Here is a 21,994-nt window from a genome sequence, read left to right as displayed (position 1 = left end):
AAAAAAGGCATAAAAAGGTCAAAATTCGGAAGCTGGAGAAGGCAACCCAGCGGGACTCTGGCACACGCTTGAAAACCGTCCAGAGCGTTCTGACTCTCTCCAGCGGTTCGCTGGGCCTGTTCGCGCGCAGCAGTCCCAGTTCAAACCCATTATTCTAGCGATTCGTAAGTTCGATAAGGGCGTGCTACATACCATTCTCTTCATCTTTGAAAAAGAATTGCGATGGTACCTTGAACATCTTAATCGAAGCTCAGTGGAGATATTTATGGCCATTCTACCAAAGTCGTGAAATGCTGTCAAGAGCTGAATTTAGGCGAAAATTCAAGGAAAGAAACTATTAAAGCCAAATCTTTACCTTAACCAATGGAGCACGAAATTTCCAGCTTGGAGAACACTTTTTACCAAGTTTAAATCTTTTTCAAACTTATATATACCCCATAACCTAATTCATAATATTCACACATTCATAGCCTCCAAAATTGGGGAGCCCCCAAGCTCCTCCTCCACTCTTCAACCCTAATTCCTCCATCCATCATTCCATCCACCATTCTTGGAGTTTGGAGAAAGGCAAGAGAAAACTAAAGATTGCATAACAATTCATCCTTGGGTTTTGTTTGCTTTTTCTTTATGTTTTGTATTTTAATTTGTAGTTTTTGTTATTTGTCTAGGTGTAGCTAAACTATAAGAATTCTTGGGATGCGTTAGTAACTTTTATTGGTTTAAATAATTCCAGTATTCAGTATCCGTTTTGTTCATTCCATGCTTCTATTCTAAGTGTTGGATAATTGCTTCACGTTTGAGTGACACATTCTGTGATTATCTATTGACTTGCAACATAATCGTGAGTGGATGTTTGCGAGTTAGAAGAGCTTAGTTGACACTACAATTAGCTTCCCTTAAAACGGCACTGTTAACTTAGAGTGAGGACATCTAGAGGGTCTAATTGAGCTTTTGGGAGTTGCTAATCTAAGAATGACGACCTTAGTGTGTAACCTACTTTGTGTCGCATGGGCAATACTTTTGTGACTCATTCTAGTAATGCATGAAATGTGCAAGGGTATCATAATTGTGTTTTGCAAACCATAATTGTGAAAGCTCTATCCTTGGAATTCACTCTTTGCCTGATTTACTTTGGTTATTTAAATGTTTTGTTTTATTTGTTTTATTTATTTATGTCTAGTTTTATAAATTTCAAACACAAAACTTTTTTTCTCTAGACAGTATTTGACGCTTAGTACATGATAGTCATTTGCAATTCTATTCCTGTGTTTGATATCCGGTACTGACCTTTAGCTATACTATTTATGCCTTGTATACACGCAATTAGTTGTAGTGCTAAAAAATAGTGCATCAAGTTTTCGGCGCCGTTGCCGGGGAATATTATTGCTTTAAGCTGATAATGTAGAAATGTTGATAATACTAATTCACATTGTAATATTATTTAATTTTATTTTTCTTTTATTTTTTGAGGTACTTGAGGAAAGCAAGGAGCGTAACAATGACTTTGTCCGGTTTAAGTAGACTTCTGATATGGGCAAGGACATGTAAATATGAGAGCCTTGAAGACTTGATGAGTGGGCTATTAGAAAAAAGCAATAGACGTGCAGAGCAGGTGTCTGAAAGCAAATATAAATTGGACACTGTTATGGAAGCTCTGACAACATCAATGGAACAGTGGGAGAAAAAGTGGGATACGATACTCATATTAAGTTCTCATATTTCTGTGTTTGCACAATCTTCTGTTGCAACACTTGATCAGCTTCGTAGAGCGTGGGTGAGATATAATGTGTCATATTGATTGGTTTCTTGTTTTTGCTAATTTTCAAGTTTAGTTTGTTTTTCTTCTGTAGAGGTGAAGCTAGTAGTAGTTTAATTTTTATTTTTGTTATGTATCATTTGTTTTAATTTTTGTTTTTATTTTTATATTATTTTTAAATTTTCATTTTTTTGTAAAATTTTTTAAAAAAATTCAGTTTTTATTTTTGTAAAAAAATCTTACTGGAGTAGGGTTAGCAGTTCGGTGAGTTATTTTCAACGACCCGCTAAGAGAAGAACACTGTCCTCAGCGGTCCGCTGAACTGCAGTCAGCGACCACTGAAGCGAGTCAGATGCAACATTCTATATAAAGTATGTTTCCTCTTTTCATTCTTTCATTCATCTTACTTTCTAACCCTAGTATCCACTTCCCATCTTTCTTTAAATTCTATTTTCTCCGTATTATTCACATACACATACTTCAAATTCACATCACTCAATTATATTCTCTGGATTTTCCCAAATTATTCTTGTGCTCCTGTTAACCAACACAAGGTACATTATTCTTGGACTCAATCCAGCGGCCCGCTGGCAAATCACTGGAATGGTTCTGAATACAGGGACTGCTGGGAGTGCTGTGGAAGTGGTATCTGTCTAGGCCTTGACTTAGTGGCATCACAAGGCAAGGATGATGAGCATAGGCCAAGTCCCCCACTGTTTTGATAAGGTCCAAGCTGGAGAAATGTAATAGTGTGGCCCTTAAGTGAGGCCCAGTCTGCTTCACATGTAACCAACCCAAGACTTCAGCCCATTACTTTTAGGCTCCGGCCCATTTGCTCGGCTACATGGCAGATATTTGTGGTGAGTTGGGGTTGTGTCTTATAAATACCTGCTCAGCTCCTATCCGCCTCGGTTTTGATACTTTGCCTCATCTCTCTTCTCCTCTCTGGTTTTTGAGCGATGTTGTTAGGGTTCCTCTCTTTTTTCTCCCGAATCTCTCTCTGTGCTATTAGCTTGAGATCTTGGTCTCTTTCATTTTCCCTATGTGTGTGTAAACACTGAGTCAGTGTTTGAGGGTGTGTGAGTTCTTAGAAACTACTGGTTTCTGGTCAGATGCACTTGACCGTGTGTTGTGGTTTCTTGTTATGCTTGAAGGAGTTGATGAGTATCTGCAACGAGTTGGTTTATGCTATGTGTTTCTCCTTGAGGGGCAAATCAAACAGAGGAACGGGGGATTCAGGGTCGGATTAATAGGTTTGTGTAGTTGTACCTAGTTCAACCTGAGCCTATTCGAAATCTTGATTGTTTCCTTCATTTTTCTTTCTTATTTTCATTTGCTTACACTTATGTTACCTGTGAACGCGTTCGATATGTGTACTAAGTGTTGTGGGTGTAGTCATCAAGATCTGAAGCTGCTTGATCTAAGAAGTAGTTAGATCTGCTGTTATCTTTGTATTATTTTGTAATTACTTTGTCGGTTGAAACCTTAAAATATTAATGTGAGAGAGAGCTTTCTCCATAAAACGAAATGTGTCATCTTTCGTGGGACACACTAAAAAGGAAAGTGTGACATTTATTATGGGATGGAGGGAGTGTATAAAAGTATGACCTACATACCACTAACCTTTTTTAACTCGCTTTCCTTGCATTTCTTAAAACTCATGCCGGATCAAAGTGAGACACATAATATAAATATAGGGAGTAGAATTTTGTTTTACGATTAATTTTAGTGTTCTTATATGTATGCTGAGATATACATGTTCTTCATTTTAATAGGTAAAATGTTGATTTTCAAATAATGTGCCATGTCTATTCACACTTACACTTCTAAGTCTTAACGACCTATTCAAAGTCTTCATATATTTCTCTCCCCTCACATTACTTATCTCGTCTGCTCTTTAGTATTTCCTCCGTCTCATAACAGATGTCACACTTTTCTTTTAAGTTTGTCTCACAAAAGATGTCACATTTCCTTTATTAAAAAAAGTCCCCTCTCACATTAATATAAATATATTATTTTCTTTTTCCACTTAACACACAAAACAACATCTCCTAAAATCCTGTGCCAATCTCCAAGTGTGGCATCTACTATGGGACGGAGGGAGTACTCCCTATGTTCTAGTTAAGATAACTCTTTTCTTTTTGGCACTTGTTTTGAAAAAAATGTTAATAAATAGTTAAAATGGAGAGAAATTAAAATAAAAGAGAGAATAATATAGAAAAGATTCTCCTCTATATTATCTCTCACTTACTTTACTTTCTCTCCACTATAACTATTTATTATCATTTTCCCAAAAAAATAAAGGAGTCATCTTAACTGGGACGGGGGGAGTAACACGTTTTGAGTCCGCACGAATTTTTAAAAATTATTTAATTTTATAAAGTTAATGAATGAAAAAGTTAGAGTGTGGGTCTTATAAGTACTAAATTTATAATATAATGTGAATGCAATGAGTTTGTGAAATATTGAGTCCACCAGTTATAATTGTGAAAAAAGGTAAATGTGTCTTTAAATAGCGGGCACTAAAATGAGAAAATGTATCTGGCATTGGTAGACAGAGGTAGTGATATTCTATTTTGAATTATCCTACATTAAAGTCATTTCACTTTATAGTAACAAAATAGTACTCCATCTGTCACACTCAAGATGTCCACATTCTTGAGTGACACGGAATTTTAGGAAGAGTTGTTAGGTGAAGTAAATAGAGAAAAAAATATAGTTGAATATTTTAATGAGAGAGGAGAGAGAGATTTATTTCCAAATATAAAAAGTGGACAGCGTGTGACAAACTAAAAAGGAAATATGGACATCGAATGAGACGAATGGAGTATAATATTTCTTATTTTATCTTTTTTCATACTTTATTATTCTCTATCTCTTATTATATTCTTCCACCCATTTTATTATCCGCAACTTAATTACTCCTTATGTTTAACATTAGGAGTCCCAATCAAACTCGCACGAGTTTTTAAAAAATATATAAAAAAATAGTAAAATAATTATGTAACTCATTTTTATTTATTATTATTTATTAATTTTATAATATAAAGTACTTATCGAAAAGAAAACTAGGACTCCATTACTAGCTAATACAAAACTTTGTTCTCTATTTAACTCAAATAATATCTTTATCTTAAATTCCATGCCAAAAAAATCAACCATATTTATGCAATTAAAATGAAAAAGTATTATTCTAAAAAAAATAATTAGTCATACAATAAAACAAATGTGAGTGTTACTAGCGAGTAATGACTTAATTTTAAGCAAGTTATAAATTATGAATAAACTCTTATTACATTCAATTTAATTTTTTATAAAAATGATAGAGACATAAATTTGTGGATAAGCTCTAATAGTCCGTTTGACACGTGAACAAAGAAAGTAGAGAAAAAAGAAGATGAAATTAGATTAGAATTTCTGAGAGATCGAAATTGAATGGAATGATGGATAGGGAGAGAATAGCGGTAATCGCGATGAAAGGCCATCCTGGGAGCGGAAAGAGCACGCTGGCCACCGCCATAGCGAAATCCCTAAAATGCCCCCTGATCGACAAGGACCATTTCCGCGACTCCACCCACGAAGTCCAGCAGGCCCTCCTCCTGGCCCAAACGCCACGCGCAGCTGCGGCCAAGCTGCTCAACGACCTATCCTACGAGGCCATGTGGCGGGTGGCCTCGACGCAGCTGGGCCTGGGGCTGCGCGTGGTGGTTGACTCCCCTCTGTCGAGGCGGGCCCACCTCGACCGCTTGCTGGACATGAGCGGCGGCCGGGTGATGGTGGTCGAGTGCCGGCCCGGCGACGAAGCGGAGTGGCGGAGGCGGCTCGAGTCAAGGGGCCGGACGGAGTGGCACAAGCCGTCCACGTGGCGAGAGATGGAGGAGCTGTTGGAAGCGTACGGAGGGTGTTGGGATTATGACGTGGCTGACGTGCCCAGCCTCGTTTTCGATACTACGGCGCCGGTTCAGATCGCCGACTTGGCTTCCCGTGTTGTTGAGTTGGTTGGTTAACTCGGACCAATGCTTTGTTAGGACAAATTTACTATAGTTCTAACTACTTTAAGAGTGTGTATAAAAGACTTTTCCTAGTAATAAAAAAATGTTGTATGCTCCCAACTGCTTTATATTCACTTTTATGTAAGAGTTGATAGAATAAAGAAACAAATTATGTAAGAGTTGTTAGAATATAAAAACAAGTAATGTGATCAGGGAAAGTATAGTATGTATCTAATTTGATAGCATTAAAAATAAAAATAGATGCCTTTTAGATAAGAGAGTGTCTCTACGATGAATAATATAAGAAATACAATCTCTAAGTATGTCTACATCATCTTTTCTCTCAATTATCACAAACAAAATAGTATCTGAGCAAGTTTAGAAAAAGAGATTTTCAGAATATAATATCATCATCGTCGATACCATCCCAAACCCTTCGACCAAGAGGTACAAACTTGCACCAAAACAAACACACATATGAGATTCGAAGGATACCGATGAATGCCAAAGTTCAATTGTGAACTTCTATGAAATTTGCAGCCTTTAGTTCAATTGTGAACTTCAATGAAATTTGCAGCCTTTATTTGACAGAGACTGTAAAATTCACACGTTTAATAAAATCAAAGTAACGTATAATCAATATCGTATACTTAAGGCTATACCACATCACTGTCGTTTATTTCCGTAGGATTTGGAAATATGTGGACTGAAACTACAACTTTTCGTGATTTGGTGGTCAAGGCTTATGAATGTTGAGAAACACCATTTCACTTTTTACAAAGAACCAAGTATATTATCTTACTATGAACGACGCTCACAATCAGTCTTATATAAGCAAAAGACTGACTTATTTGTTTCCTATACCTTAAAATGTTACAAAAAGAACACATTGTGATAAAATAATTTCTTTTATTGATTGGAAAATACATATAGAATTTTTACAATATACAAACGCTCAAAAGATGTATCAAAGTATATAAAACTCTAAAAAAATCTTGTATGTGCTTGGCTTGATGCAAGTTCGTATTTTATTGGGATTTGGTCAAAGGGTTATATGTGAATTTATTTTGCAGGAAGGTACTGAAAGAAATACTGTAACTAAAAAAGGAGTCTTGTCACATTAAATTCTCCATTTGGGTAATTGGGCTGTAGCCTAGAGCGGGCTTCAAGAAAAAAGAAAAATAGAGGATTTTCTCATACAAAAATGGGCTCAATTATAATTGTTTTGAAGAAAAGATATTTGATCAATAGCTAGGCCCAGCAACTGTTAGTTTCATAGGTTTAATTTCTTTTTGAATATGGTAGGCCCAAGATTGTACCTTAGATTTAAATTCTTTAATTTCATTTGTTACTGATAGGCCCCACAAGTAATTTAATTTCTTTAGCTTTAGAGTTTCTATTGTTGTACAAGGAGACAATAAATTATTTAGCTTTCAGTACTTTTGATGTTATTCTAAGTAATAAACATAAATTGAAAATTTTCTTAAACGTCCATACACATGCATAAGGCACATAATATTCTTTCAATAAAAGAAAACAAAAAAGATGATACTCCTTCCGTCCACCATTTAAAGAGTTATTTTAACTTCGGCACGAGTTTTAAGAAATTGTTCGACTCATTTAAAATATTAGTTTTATATTAGATTGTGAGTATAAAAAGTTAGTGGAATATGAGATTCACATACTAAAAGTGGAATAAAGTAAATGGTTCTATAAATCATGGACAAACCAAAATGATAAAAGAGTTCTTTAAATCGTGGACGGAGGGAGTATTCGGTTAAACGTTTGATGTTCACTGTCCAGCAACTTTAAAAAAGTCAAAGGGTCACAATATGCTAAGTTCCGATAGACAGAATGATAAAGATGATATCATATTCGATGGTGATGATATAAAAAGTGCAAAAATGTTGTAATGCATATATGGAGAGAAGAAAATATCATTTCATTCGTTCTCAGTAAAAATATCATTTATCCTCATTAATACAATTTCGTCTTATTTTATTAGTATATTGTAGCCATGTACATTCATATGTTTGTGATGAGCCATTGAAGCCCATGCTTGACATGAAATTCTAGACTTTACTAGAGCCAATTGATTTTTATGAACATTATGTCTATTCGGTTAGATTTAACACCCTTAAATTGTCCAACAAATTAATTATGAGTCTTATTAAGTGACAATATTTAGTTTGATTTAAACAACAAAGAAATAACACTATAAATTTTCATGGTGTGTTATATTATTAACTTTTTAAGTTGTTAAACTCTACTAACTCGTCAACGCAATATATTAAAAATGTCAACACTATGACATTAAAATATCAACACATAATGTCAACACAATATAGTGAAATGTCAACAAAATTATGTGTTAACATTTTTAATACAGTGCGTTAATGAGTTAGCAACTTAAGAAAGTTAGCAATTGATCACGTCCCTAAATTTTCATATGTATTATGTTTAATCACTAAATTTATTATTTCTTACCACTTAGAAGGTCATTTTTAATTTAAAGAACAACCAAATAACACTACAATCCAATATATTATTTTTCATTCTAAATGTATTATTTTCAATCAACAAAATTATCATTTCTTACCCAACAGAACTTCGTCCAGCATTAAAAGTCTCATTTGAGTTTGACACGGGTTTTAACAAATATAGACGAAGGTGAGTGGAAAAAGATAGTGAATGTGAGATTCATTTTTACATATTAATTTTGTAAAAAATATCAATGGAATGAGTTAGTGAAATGTGAGCTAACAATGATACGTTTTCATAATCAATCTGGACCATCTATTTTTGGATTTAGTGGAATAGATTAAGTAATTTGTTACTACCTCCGACACACAATAAGAGTCATGTTTTGCTATTTCGGTCCATCCCACAATAAGAGTCTTATTTCACTTTTACCATAAATGGTAAGTAGGTTCCACATTCCACCAACTTATTCCACTCACATTTTATTATAAAACTAATATAGATATGTGAGACTCATATTCCACTATATAGATTTTAAGGGGAATATCATTTTAAGATCACGTTAAAGGCAAAATGGCCTCATAAATGCAGATAGGACTCGTGTTATAACCAAATAGGACTCTTATTACGGGACGAAAGGAGTATCATTTTAAGGGGAGTTGTAAAGGTAAATGCCCTATATAGATTCATAGTATATAAGATCGTGTTAAAGGCGAAACGCCCTCATAAATGCATAATGCAGAAAAGAGGCCACTTTACATACCAAAAAGACCTATATCATTTTAAAATCTAATTTTTTTTTATGATAAACTAAAAACAAAGTACAGATGGCCTTAGGTGTTAATGACCTGCTCACTTCGTCTCTGTAAAGTATTGATATTTGGTTTGACACGAGTTTTAGTGTAAATAGTGTTAGTGGAGAGTGAACTCCACATCATTAGTAGTATAGTGTAATGATATAACTTTTAGATAAAATAATGTGTAGAGGTAAAACTTTCAAGAAACGGACCAATTAGGAAATAATTCATACTTTTCTAGGACGAAATGAGTATTACTCCCTCCATCCGCAAATAGGAGTCTCATTTCATTCCGGCAGTGGCGTATCCATGATTTTTAGTTTGGGGGTACGATATTACAATGACACATAACTTTAAAATCTTACTAATTATTTTTCCTTCTTTTTATTCAGTTCTTTAACTAAAATGTTTATTTAAAAAAATTATTATGCATAAAAAACTTATAAACTTCTTGTATTATTACAATTTAGATGACTTATCTTAGATTTATACAGTATACTATGAAAAATTTATTTTTGCTTTTGTAAAATGTGCTATCTTTACCAAAAATAGGCTTTTGACTTGTTTGTGCAAAACTTCAATTATTGAAAAATGGACATAATGCATGCTTATATTTTCCAATGAAAAATTTATTTTAATTAATAAAAGTCTAAAAACAAAGCCATAAAAGAACTAGGGAAGATGTAAAAAATAAAAAATAAGACTAGATAAATTTATCTAAATTATGAAAATGAAAAAACAAAGCCATAGAAGAAAGGGTAAAAAATTAAAGGCACTAGGGAAGATGTAAAAAATAAGACTAGATAAATTTATCTTAATTATAAAAACAAAAAAACAAAGCCATAGAAGAGAGCGTAAAAAAATTAAAGGCAGGTAGATGAGAGTTAATAAACAAGCAGATATTGAGGCTAAAGAGGAATCGAACCCACATCCCTATAATTGTACCCCCCTTGTTCCTTACTGGATATGCCAGTGCATTCCGACACGGGTTTTAAGAAATGTTAAGAAAAAAGTGGGTGAAAGAAGGTTAGTGGAATATATATCCTACTTGTATATTAGTTTTAAATTATATATGAGTGGAATGAGTTAGTGAAATGTGGTGTCTCTTTATTATTTATAGTAATGATGAACCAAGACTCCTTTTCGCGGACGGATTAAAATAGAAAAACGAGACTCCTATTCGCGGACGGAGGGAGTATTTTTTATTCTGTATTGAGTATTTAAAATTAAATATGTATTAACCATATACCAATATACGGACACGAGGTGTCTACAAATCAAAGCGAGGAATAGTCACTGGGAGGGTCCAAACTAACGTTAACAATTTTTTGCATATTTTTAGTATCAATACCGCCAGAAACAATCAAAACATGAACATTATACATAATGTAAGATAATAAATTTGAGAATGAGCAATGTAAATTAAAGTGCATAGACAATGTCAAAGTCGAAATAAATAAAGAATATATTTTTAAATAAAAAGCATAACATTATTATTAAATTTACTAATATGATATATGCATATAATATAACTAAATAATTAATTTTATGCTTAGGGTCTGTTTGATGCCATTGATTAGCCCAGAAAAATGCCGATTTCTAGTCAAACTCTAATGTTTGATAATAATGAAATTTTTTTAACAAGCCCGTGCAAAATATGCGTGGCCCGATGAAGCCCATGTATCTATTCTCCTCTACACCAGTTAGCTTTTCGGGCACTACCCCCTCCGAAAATTGTCTGCATTGAGTACTGTGTCAAGAAAATAATTTTTTTCCATCACTACCCTCCTCTGAATCTCTGTTATACTCCCGTAATTATTTGCTGGCCCATAACAAGTTCTCTCTCGTCTCTCCCATAGTAATTGAAATTGTTTTGTGATACGAGAAGAAAGCATTCAATAAGCGCGTAGATGGAAAGTTAGATAAGTGGTGAATGGGTGCTGTGTGAGCTAAGAAGTTAGTTAGATTGTTATTTTAATGTTGTTATTCCATACATGCAGCGTGTATATAAGTTGCTATGTTCATTGTAGTTCATTCATTGATGATTAATGCAAGTTATCCCTCTTCTCTCGCATCTATTAGTTCATTACGTATAGGTGGGATCTCGGTCACCGTCCGATCATCGGAGACCCCGGTCTTGCACCATTTTGCTACTTTTTTTGGCTATAATATGAAGGTATTTATGCAACCCATTTTTACGGTGGTTGCTGCCTTTGCCTAGCCTGCTCTTGGTAGAGCATGATTTGGATATTTTTGTTAAATGGCTAAGAAGAAGAAGGATTTTGGTAAAAGGCTTGATTATTTTCTTCAACAATATGACACCCTTATATAGGGCATTACAAAGCTTGTGCTACAAGTATTCTTGGGCACCAAGCTAATATATTCTTGGGCACCAAGCTCATGTATTTCTTAGCCTCCAAGCTAATGTATTTCTTAGCCTCCAAGCTAATACAAAGCTTATCCTACAAGCTTATACCTTTCTTTTTCTAACACTCCCCCTCAAATTGAGTAGTGGGATCCCCGATACTCAATTTGTCAAGAACTCCTTCAAGGCTCCTTGAGCTAACTGCCTTAGTCAGTATATCTGCTAGTTGATCTTCAGAACGTACAAAAGGGAATTCGACCACTCCTTCTTCAATTTTTTCCTTGATAAAGTGTCTATCCACCTCAACGTGCTTTGTTCGGTCATGTTGGACTGGATTCTCTGAAATGCTTATGGCGGCTTTGTTGTCGCAGTATAACTGACTCTTACTTGGAATATAATCAATCTCTGTCATCAATTTCCTCAACCACATGATCTCGGTCAGACCACTCTTAATTCCTCTGAATTCTGCCTCTGCACTAGACATGGCTACCACCTTCTGCTTCTTACTCTTCCACGTTACCAAGTTTCCTCCAACGAATGTAAAGTAGCCTGAAGTCGACCTTCTATCCACTGGATTACCTGCCCAATCTGCATCAGTATACCCATGGATGTCTAAGTCTCCATTTTTCTTAAACACTATTCCGTGTCCGACGGTTCCCTTCAAATATCGAACTATTCTTAGTGCAACTTCTAAGTGTTCGGCCAGGGGTTGATGCATAAATTGACTTACAACCCCTACAGCATAAGCGATGTCAGGTCTAGTGTGAGATAAATAGATGAGTCTCCCAACTAGTCGCTGATATTGCCCTCGATCTGCGGCCTCAGCTCCATCTTGTATCTTCAAGCCATGGTTTTGTACAATTGGGGTTTCGGCTGGCTTACACTCTAGTAGGCCTGTCTCTGCTAAGATGTCCAAGATGTACTTCTTCTGTCTCAAGAATATCCCCCGTGGTGAGCGAAGGACTTCAATTCCCAAGAAGTACTTGAGATCACCTAAATCCTTCATCTCAAATTGTTTGAAAAGCTTCCCCTTCAAATTCTCAATTTCTTTTGCATCATCGCCTGTAATAATCATGTCATCAACGTACACAATTAAACATGTAGTCTTTCCCTCGTGCCTTTTCAGGAACAGTGTATGATCTGAATTGCTTTGCCTGTATCCATAGCTCTTCATTGCGTCTGCAAATCTACCAAACGAGACTCTCGGTGACTGCTTTAGCCCATACAGAGTCTTCCTCAATCGGCATCCTTCACCTGCCTTGAACTCATCAGAGAAGCCTGGTGGCGCCTCCATATATATTTCCTTTTTCAACTCCCCATGAAGAAAGGCGTTAGTGACGTCGAACTGGTACAGTGGCCAATCTCGATTGGCGGCAATGGAAAGTAGTACTCGGACTGTATCCATCTTAGCTACAGGAGAGAACGTTTCTGAGTAGTCTATTCCATAAGTCTGAGTGTATCCTTTAGCCACCAGTCGAGCTTTATACCGCTCGATACTTCCACCCGGTCTCCGCTTAATGGTGAACACCCATCTGCACCCAACTGGTTTCTTTCCTTCGGGGAGTATACACTTGTCCCAAGTGTGGTTACGCATTAAAGCATCTATCTCCTTTTTCATAGCTTCTCTCCAATGCTTGTTCCTCATCGCTTCATCGCCTGACTGTGGGATTTCCTCCTCGTCGTAGAGTGCTTCCTCGAACGCCTGAGCCATCTCAGTCAGGTGCCCTTTTGCCAAGTTAGCAATAGAGTATCTTGCCTTTCTGTTGATTCTTTCTGGACTGTACCTCTTTGGTGGTACTCCTCTGTTTGCCCTTGGAGGTAGTATATATCTCCCAGTGTCAGGATCGACTCCCTCAACTTCATCCATTTCAACTTCTTTAGGTTGATCACTATTCTCCCCCTGAGTCTCATCCACAACACTAGTTCCAGTAATCTCATTGACAGGGGCAAGAGTACTTACATTCGATATCAGGAGCGGAGAGTCACTACTAGGACTTGTGTCACCTGCCGCTTCAGTCTGCACCACGTCAGAGACTTGTCCAGCGGAGTTGCGTACTGCTTCCTCTGGTAGGTCCACTTCTGGTACACTTGGCATTGACACCCAGCTTAGTGGGTCACTATTAGGTGTCCTAATATCACCCTCCCCCTGACCACTAAGGTGGGTATAGAAGTACTCTGATTCAAGAAAGTCACAATTCATGGTCGTGTACATACGATTAGATTTAGGATCAAAGCATCTATAACCCTTTTGGTTCACCCCGTAACCCACAAATACACATTTAATAGCGCATGGGGATAATTTTGTTCGTTCATGTTTTGGTATATGGACAAAGACGGAGCAGCCAAAGATCCGAGGTTTTAGGGAAAGATGTTGAGGAATGGTCGTGTATAGGGCTAGGGTATCGATTGGCGTTTGAAACTTTAGGATATGGGTAGGTAGCCGATTTAGAAGGTAAGCGGAAGTGGCGAGGGCTTCAGGCCAGAAGGTCTTTGGGACTTGTGATTCAATGAGTATGGCACGGGTCATTTCTAGTAGGATTCTGTTTTTCCTTTCGGCTACCCCATTTTGTTCTGGAGTGTGGGCACAGGTGGTTTGGTGTATCATTCCCTTTTCTAGGATGAACTGTTTCATTTTGGAATTGACAAACTCCCCCCCCATTATCAGATCGAAGGGTTTTGATGGGTTTTTGGTATTGTGTTTGGACAAGATTATAGAAGTGGACAAAGTTTTCGAAAACTTCAGATTTATGCTTCATAAAGTATACCCAAGTCATACGGGTACAATCGTCAACAAAGATAAGAAAGTATCTAATGCCTTGTCCCCCAACTACTGGTGCGGGCCCCCAAACATCAGAATGTATTAAATCAAAAATAGATTTAGTACGAGAATTACTCAACGGATAGGGGTTTCTATGGCTTTTAGCTAAAACACAAGTTTCACAATGCATGCTCGATTTTGAAGTGATATTAGGAAATAACATTTTTAAATAACCCGGAGAAGGATGTCCTAGGCGTCGGTGCCAAAGCCAAGCTTCCCTTTCAGCAGACCCGTGAGTTAGCATGGCAGCTCCTTTTTGGGCTATCTCATCCACGTAGTACAGCCCGTTACTTTCAGTGCCACGCCCAATAATCTCTCCGGTCCTGATATCCTGCAGTAGACAGAAATTCGGTTGCATTAGCAGTGTGCAATTTAATTCCCGAGTCACATGACTGATTGACAGTAGTTTATGGGAAAGTGAGGGAACATGCAAACAATTAGATAATTCTAAAGTTGGAGAAATCTTCACAGTCCCTGCCCCCTTTACAACCGTAAAATCTCCACTAGCAGTCTGAATATGAGATAGGTGAGGCTTGTGAGTTTTAGAAATATCTGACTCATCATAAGTCATCGTGTCAGTGGCCCCGCAATAAAAAATCCACCTATTGATTTTTCCAATACCTGCAGACATAGCACATGCTGTCCCAAAATTTTCTAGGACTTGAAACCTATTTTTATATTCAATGGGGGCTGATTTATAGCTTTCGAGCATGTTGGGGTTTATTTTAGAATTTCAGAATTTTATTGGGGCCAAATCAAACATATTTTCATCATGAGGTATATTTTGTAAAGGTAAGGAAGGTCGAGGGTTAGGTTGCAAACCTAACCCTAATACCGCGTTACCTCCCGCCGTCTCCCTCATTTCCTCTTCGTCGGATTTGGTTCCTCCAGCGGCGAACTGCGCGATTCCGGCTGTTCTCGGTGGTGCGCCGATCAACTGCTCGTTGCCCTGGGTATGAGTAGCCGTGTCACGGCTGCCCTCGGTGGCGGCGAGGGTTGTGATTCCTCCATCCGTTCCAACAGCCGCGGCGGCTTGGCCTTTGCTCCACGGTGGCCGAGTAGCCGCCGATTTGTGCTTCAACTCCCACCATTCCGGATACCCCACCAATTTAAAGCATTGCTCTCTTGTGTGCTTGCGTTTTCCACAATTGGTACAAACCAATTTGGATCTATCATCATTCGTTCTTCGCTCCTCGGATGTCCGTTGGTTCCATCCCCCATTTCCGCTACTGCCACCACGGCGTGGAGCGGTTGTGGGATTTGGCCTCCTCGCCGTGAATAGCCCTGCTCCGATTCCGTCTCCTGGGCGTTTTCCGTCTGTAGCACGGAGAATTTCCGATCGGGCATCTTCCCGCTTCGCTATGTTGTACGCTTGCTCGGCTGAGGGAAGTGGTTCCATTTTTAACACCTCTCTCTTTACGATTTCATACTTGTCATCCAATGCCGTAAGAAACTGATATAGTCTGTTTTGTTCAGTTTCTTCATTGTGGATTTGTATATCATCTGGGCATTTCATCCGGTTGGGCCTCTTTCGGTCAATTGTTGTCCAGATCTCATTGAGATCGTTCCACACTTCCTCCAGTGTGGTGTTCCCCTGTTTTAGAGTGCTTGCCCTACGGTGTAGATCGTATATCTGTAACGAATCTCCACCGCTTTTGTATGTTACGGCCAGGCTGTCCCATATGTGCTTCGCCGTCGGTTGTTGAGCCACTCGGCTGACCAATTTGGTCTCGATATTTTGAACTAGCCACGTAAATACACAATGGTCGGCTTCCTGCCATTGTGTAAACGTTGGATCTGTTCTTGCTGGTGGGGATGGGACTCCAGTGATGTGAGATACCATCCCCCTTCCGCTAATCGCATTGTGCATCAGGATGGACCATACCGGATAGTTCTCTCCGTTAAGTTTAAACCCTACTGTCAAGGGTTGAGAATCGGTCTTGTATATTGGTTTTTCTGGTTTGTCGGGATTTTCTGGTGGTTGGTTTTGCATGAGGCTTTTTCGCATGAAATTTGAAAAGAGACGTGCAAACTCATCCGCTTCGGATGAGTTCGATTCGCCAGTGATCACCTTTTCAGTTTCTGACATTTCTGCCTTTTACAGGTTCTTGGCCAAGAGGTTGGGAGAGGTTTAAGAGCGATGATGAGATTGATTCTGAGCTCCAAGAATCGTTGCTGGCTTTGATGTCATGTTAAATGGCTAAGAAGAAGAAGGATTTTGGTAAAAGGCTTGATTATTTTCTTCAACAATATGACACCCTTATATAGGGCATTACAAAGCTTGTGCTACAAGTATTCTTGGGCACCAAGCTAATATATTCTTGGGCACCAAGCTCATGTATTTCTTAGCCTCCAAGCTAATGTATTTCTTAGCCTCCAAGCTAATACAAAGCTTATCCTACAAGCTTATACCTTTCTTTTTCTAACAATTTTCGCCAGTGTGTTGGTCGTCAAAGTGGTTTTCGTATTTTACAACAGACGCAGTTCTTGAGAAAACGTGGATATGAGAGTGACAACAAAATTTTTGCCCAAATCGTTAGCACCATGAATCGTAATTTTATGAAGTTTGGTTGGGGATTTTAATTATCACAGATTGAATTGACAATTAAATGTTTACCAAATCGCCGGAGTAATTATAACAGATTTGCTAGATGTGCGCATAAGCACAGCAACTGTGATTACAGACCACCAATTTCAATTACCTTTGGAAATGAACTCAAGCGGCTGTGCAATACAAGTGCATAAAAGGAATATTACATTCTGGTGTAAGGGTAAACTTCTCACAACATTTTTAGCCCTGGCCCACCAACCGATTTATCAATAAAATCAGCATCCACAATTTTTTTTTATCAAACACAAATTGAGGTAATATTTTCAGTGATTTTCTTGGTCAAATTCGGGAACATTTTCTCCTCTCTCCTTTTCTGTACAATGTATGAATTAACTATGAGAATCGAACAAATGAATTAATTACTACACAAATGAATCAATCTAGGTATAGAAAATTATTTAATTAATTAATGGCTGAATAGCTTTGAGAAAATCCGAAAATCAGCAAATATTTGCTACTAGCTGGATTAGAACTTGCAATGTGCTTGGCCAACCGCTCAGCCAACTAGTCTATGGAATGATACAGTAAATTTTGAATGAATACTAGATATATAATGGATTTGAAGATGGGTGGGCGTTCCAAGGGTCCCCATGTCCATTGGTAAGTCCGCCACTGCCTATGGATACTTTGGTAATTAAAAAAAACAAGTATGAACAATAAACCATAATTTAAAAGTTAAACTAAATTATACTCCATTTGTTCCATTAAAAATGAAACATTTCCTTAAATGAAAAACATTATCATTTCTAATTTTTCTTATTTCTTACTTTACTTTCTCTTCATAACTCACAAAATAACTCTCTATAAAATTCCGTGTGGAAAAGCAAATGTTTCTTATTTAATGGGCTAGAGGAAGTATTTTTTGAAATCCTAATTCTGAACAAATTATTCACATAATTACATTGTGATGATTTATTTTATAAAATAAATCGAATCGTGACCACCCCTAAATGCATAGAGTAACCTATACTAGAATTGTTTCTTAGAGTGTCCACAGTGGGGGAGCTGCGGCCCGTGGCTTGGGTGCGCGGCCCCCACTGCAGAGAGCCACGACGGGCGGCTGGGAGCCGAGAACCGCGGCCCACCACTGCAGCGAGCCAAGAGCCGCGGCCCGGCCACCGATTTTTTTTTTGCTTCTTTTTTATAAATACACACCATTTTTCCTCCATTTTTCTACCCCAATTCAAACACCACTCTTTCCAATCTTTCCAATCTATTTCAATTCAACTCTGAAATATGGATTTCGACGATGAACGGTAGCAAGAAGCGGTAGATCTGGAGTTCCAAAACCTGGTTGCAGCGGTGCAACGTGAAGCTGACGAGGCGGCGGCGGCGGCGGTGGCAGTCCCTCAGCCGTTCTATCATCGGCGGTATATCGACTGTGACAATGCCGGGGCTGACCGCCGGTTGATGGAAGACTACTTCAGCGAGAACGCCCGTTATCCGCCAGAGATTTTCCGTCGGCGATTCAGAATGTCGCAACAACTCTTCGTCCATATAGCGACGTGTTTGGCGCAGCGGTTCAAGTGCTTCAACTTGCGATATGATGCCACCGGTCGACCCGGCTTGTCGATATATCAGAAGTGTACGGTGTCAATTAGGCAGCTTGCCTATGCCGGGCCGTTGACATGTTCGACGAATACCTAAAGATGGGCGAAACGACTGCCCTACAGACGTTGAGGCAGTTTTGTAGGAGCATTAAGGATATCTTCAAATGGGAGTATCTACGGAAGCCAACGACCGATGATTGCCAGAGACTGATTGATATGCACGGGACTGCACATCATTTTCCAGGGATGTTGGGAGCATCGATTGCATGCACTAGGAGTGGAGGAACTGCCCGGTGGCTTGGAAGGGGCAGTTCACTTCTGGTTTCAAAGGCCGACATCCCACGATGATCCTGGAAGCCGTTGTTGACTACCGCTTGCGAATCTGGCATGCGTATTTTGGTGTCGCTGGGTCGAACAACGACATCAACGTTCTACAATCGTCCCACCTGTTCAATGACGAGTGCCGGGGTGAGGGTCCGCAAGTTAGATTCATGGCCAACGACACGCAGTACAACATGTGATACTATTTGGCAGATGGGATATACCCCGCTAGCCCGTGTTTGTGAAGTCGATCCGACAACCCGTTGGGCAGAGGCAAACCTACTTCGCGAAAAAATAAGGGGGTGCTAGGAAGGATGTTGAGTGAGCTTTTGGTGTCCTCCAAGCGCGATGGGCCATTATACGGTGCCCGGTTCGACAATGGCATGAAAATGATGTCTCAAACATCATGACTGCATGTATCATATTGCACAATATGATAATAGCTGACGAAGGATTTGCTGCAGAGCGATGGGCACCGGAAGATGGTGCTAGTTCGAGCTCGGGTATTGTCATGGAGCCCCTGCAGATGGGTGTACCATGTACTAATGAATACTTGATCCAGCGGTACACCGATATGCGGAGCCAAATATCGCATAAACACTGCAGGTTGATTTGGTTGAAGAGATCTGGAACCGTAGAGGGAGCGCCGCAGAGTGATATGGGTTTTCGGGTTGTTGTTTTTAAACTAGAAAAATTTCGTTGTATAAATATCATAAATTATAGTCTAATAAAATTATAGTTAGATTAAAAAATATCATTAAAAAAAGCAAACAAATTAATTTTTATTTTGGAGCGGGCCACATTCCGTGGCCCTTGTTATTTACCATTGTGGAGAGCCCAGGAGAGCTATATTTGGTAGCCGGACCAACTTTGGTGGCCCTTGAGGGCCACTGTGGACACCCTTACAATATTTAATGACGATAGTATTATGTAAAAAATATTTATGCGCACGCGTATACATAATGACCATCAATTTTGGAATTCCATCTAATTACGATATTCAAACTTTTGTGTCAGCAAAGTATGAAAGTATGAAAGTACTGTTTACATTAATACAGCCCTTTCTTATCTCAATTATGTACATACAATAACAACAAAATAATATTCTCAACCAAAGTCCTAAAATAATATTGTGAAAGAGCTACATAAATTAGTGGCTAGGCATGGACCGCCATCTTATAAATTGTATAAAATTTAGTACTCCACCATCTTATTAAAATTGGAACGTTTTTTTATTGTCTCATTAAAATTGAAACATTTTTAAAAATAAAAATACCATAGTCTCTATTTTTTCACTCTCTTTTCCTTTATTCTTTATTCATTAACGCACAAAATAACACTACACAAAATCTCACGCTGAAAAACAAACATTTCCTATTTAATGGGACTGAGAGAGTATTAACTTTTGGTTAATAATTAATAATTAGAAAAATTATATATGAGTATGTGTATAACATCAATTACCATTCATTTTGCCCCTCTTTTTTAGTGCCGTTTTCGCTGATCATTAGGTTTAGGGCTCGTGGACCACCTCCAAAACAGCCGCTTCCCTTCTCATTCTGATGGAAAAACCTAGTCGCCACCACCGCTGGTGGTTATGGCTTTTCTAAATTCAGCGATGACCGTAGCTCCATCACCTCCTTCTTCAATCTCCGATTCTCATCGCTTAATCTCTCACACTTTTTCTTCAAAATCTCACACTCTACCTCTGTCTGCTTTAATTTACTCCTGAAATAAACCATCACAATACAAGGTATAAATGTTGCACATATATATATATTAAGAGAAATTGAGAGAGAGACCTTGCTCTTCTGTTTTGAAACCAAACTTCCACTTGTCTAGGTTTAAGATTCAATTTTCCTGCAAGTGCTTGTTTTTGTCCCTGCAGCATTCCATCATTCACATTAGCAACACTCGATTAATTATGCAAATATGATAAATGGTTATGATCAAATGCTAACTAATTCCCAATCCAGAACTACAAAGATATAAATATATCAAAATTGAGATTCTGGATTGAAAATTAGTTAGCATTTTAACGAGACCCTACATAATAAGACTAATATGAAAACCAAGCCATAATTGATAAGAGTATTTACCGTGTTGGGGGTGGTGTGCTGTCTGAAACTGTCTTCAAGCAAGGTGGTCTGATCTCTATTGAGCCTCAATTTTTTCCTGCCATAACTGATTTCATGTTCATCGTCTTTGCTAGCGCTGTGGTCTTCGTCAGCTCTGATCATTTGGGATGAGTTGAGTTCATGATTATTTGGGTGAATTGGGAAGGAGAGATCAAGTAAAAGAAGACGTGTTATCTTGTTCTGTGAAACTTCTCTATTTGAACAACTTTCCGGTAAACCCAAACCGAGGCTGAGGCCGAGGCAAACCTCTCCATCTCCATTATTATCCATAGTTTTGTGAAATGAGTTTTGATTTGGAGGTCAGTTAGGACAAAAGTACTGCTCTATAATGTACTCCCTCCGTCCCGGACTACTTGCACTTATTTCCTTTCTGGGCGTCCCAAGTTATTTGCACTCTTTCCATTTTTAGTAAAAATTATCACCTACAGCCGCAATTGTTGACTTTGTTATACACTCATTCCTTAATCTCCGTGCCGAAAAGGAAATGTGCGAGTAGTCCGGGACGGAGGGAGTAATATAATAGAATGAGTAATAACAGCTAAGAGAGAGAGAGAGCAATCACCGCTGTTTATTTCATGTTTGACTTACTGTTATTATTAAGAAAAAAAGATATTTCTCTGTACGCTCAGCATATAAGTTTTTGTGCAAAGTCTCCTTTGGAGTGAATACATACTCGATGGTATGGAGTAAACTCTGGAAATTAAAAGTGCCACCTAAAGTGAAGATATTTTTATGGAAGGCATGCAGAAATTTCCTTCCAACGAAGGACCAATTGCGACAACGCCAGATGGAGGTTTCAGAGATCTGCCCGGTGTGCAACTTTGAGACAGAAACTATTATCCATTGTCTTATTTCTTGTGGTCTTGCTCGTGATTGTTGGCAGAGGCTTGGAGTGCCGGTAATCTCGCCAGGTGAGAGGGGGTTTATTGAATGGTTGGAAAAAATAGTGGGTTGTGATTTAGAGGTGCAAGTTGAAGAAGTGGTTGTTGTGCTGTGGCATCTATGGTTTAACAGAAACAAAATTATTTGGCGGAATGAGAACGGGTCAGCTACTGGAATTATTGGTGCTGCTCGTAATTGTCTGACGGCTTGGAGAGAAGCTCAGGTTCAAACTGGTGAATGGGGTGGGAGACCTCACTTGGAGGAAAAATGGGTGAAGCCGTAG

The 21,994-nt window shown here is 38.2% G+C and overlaps 3 protein-coding genes across 3 annotated transcripts; 2 read left to right on the top strand and 1 right to left on the bottom strand.

Moving 5' to 3' along the window:
• Positions 1-5,199: 5,199 nt before the first annotated feature.
• LOC121749422 lies at positions 5,200-5,763 on the top strand. Its single transcript, XM_042143993.1, has one exon. It carries the CDS (start codon positions 5,200-5,202, stop codon positions 5,761-5,763), a length of 564 nt encoding a protein of 187 aa, XP_041999927.1.
• Positions 5,764-20,126: 14,363 nt separating this feature from the next.
• Positions 20,127-21,099, bottom strand: LOC121749421 (homeobox-leucine zipper protein HOX15-like). Its single transcript, XM_042143991.1, has 3 exons — positions 20,791-21,099; positions 20,494-20,573; positions 20,127-20,419 (listed from the first exon to the last, which is right to left on the bottom strand). The coding sequence occupies exons 1-3, from the start codon at positions 21,097-21,099 to the stop codon at positions 20,287-20,289; spliced, it is 522 nt and encodes a 173-aa protein (XP_041999925.1). The 3' UTR covers positions 20,127-20,286.
• A 517-nt stretch (positions 21,100-21,616) lies between these two features.
• On the top strand, positions 21,617-21,994 carry LOC121749420. Its single transcript, XM_042143990.1, has one exon. It carries the CDS (start codon positions 21,617-21,619, stop codon positions 21,992-21,994), a length of 378 nt encoding a protein of 125 aa, XP_041999924.1.

This window comes from Salvia splendens, chromosome 9, assembly GCF_004379255.2.
Source record: "Salvia splendens isolate huo1 chromosome 9, SspV2, whole genome shotgun sequence".
Taxonomy (NCBI): domain Eukaryota; kingdom Viridiplantae; phylum Streptophyta; class Magnoliopsida; order Lamiales; family Lamiaceae; genus Salvia; species Salvia splendens.
Note: the sequence above shows the minus strand (reverse complement) of the source record. Positions and strands in the feature narration are given on the sequence as shown.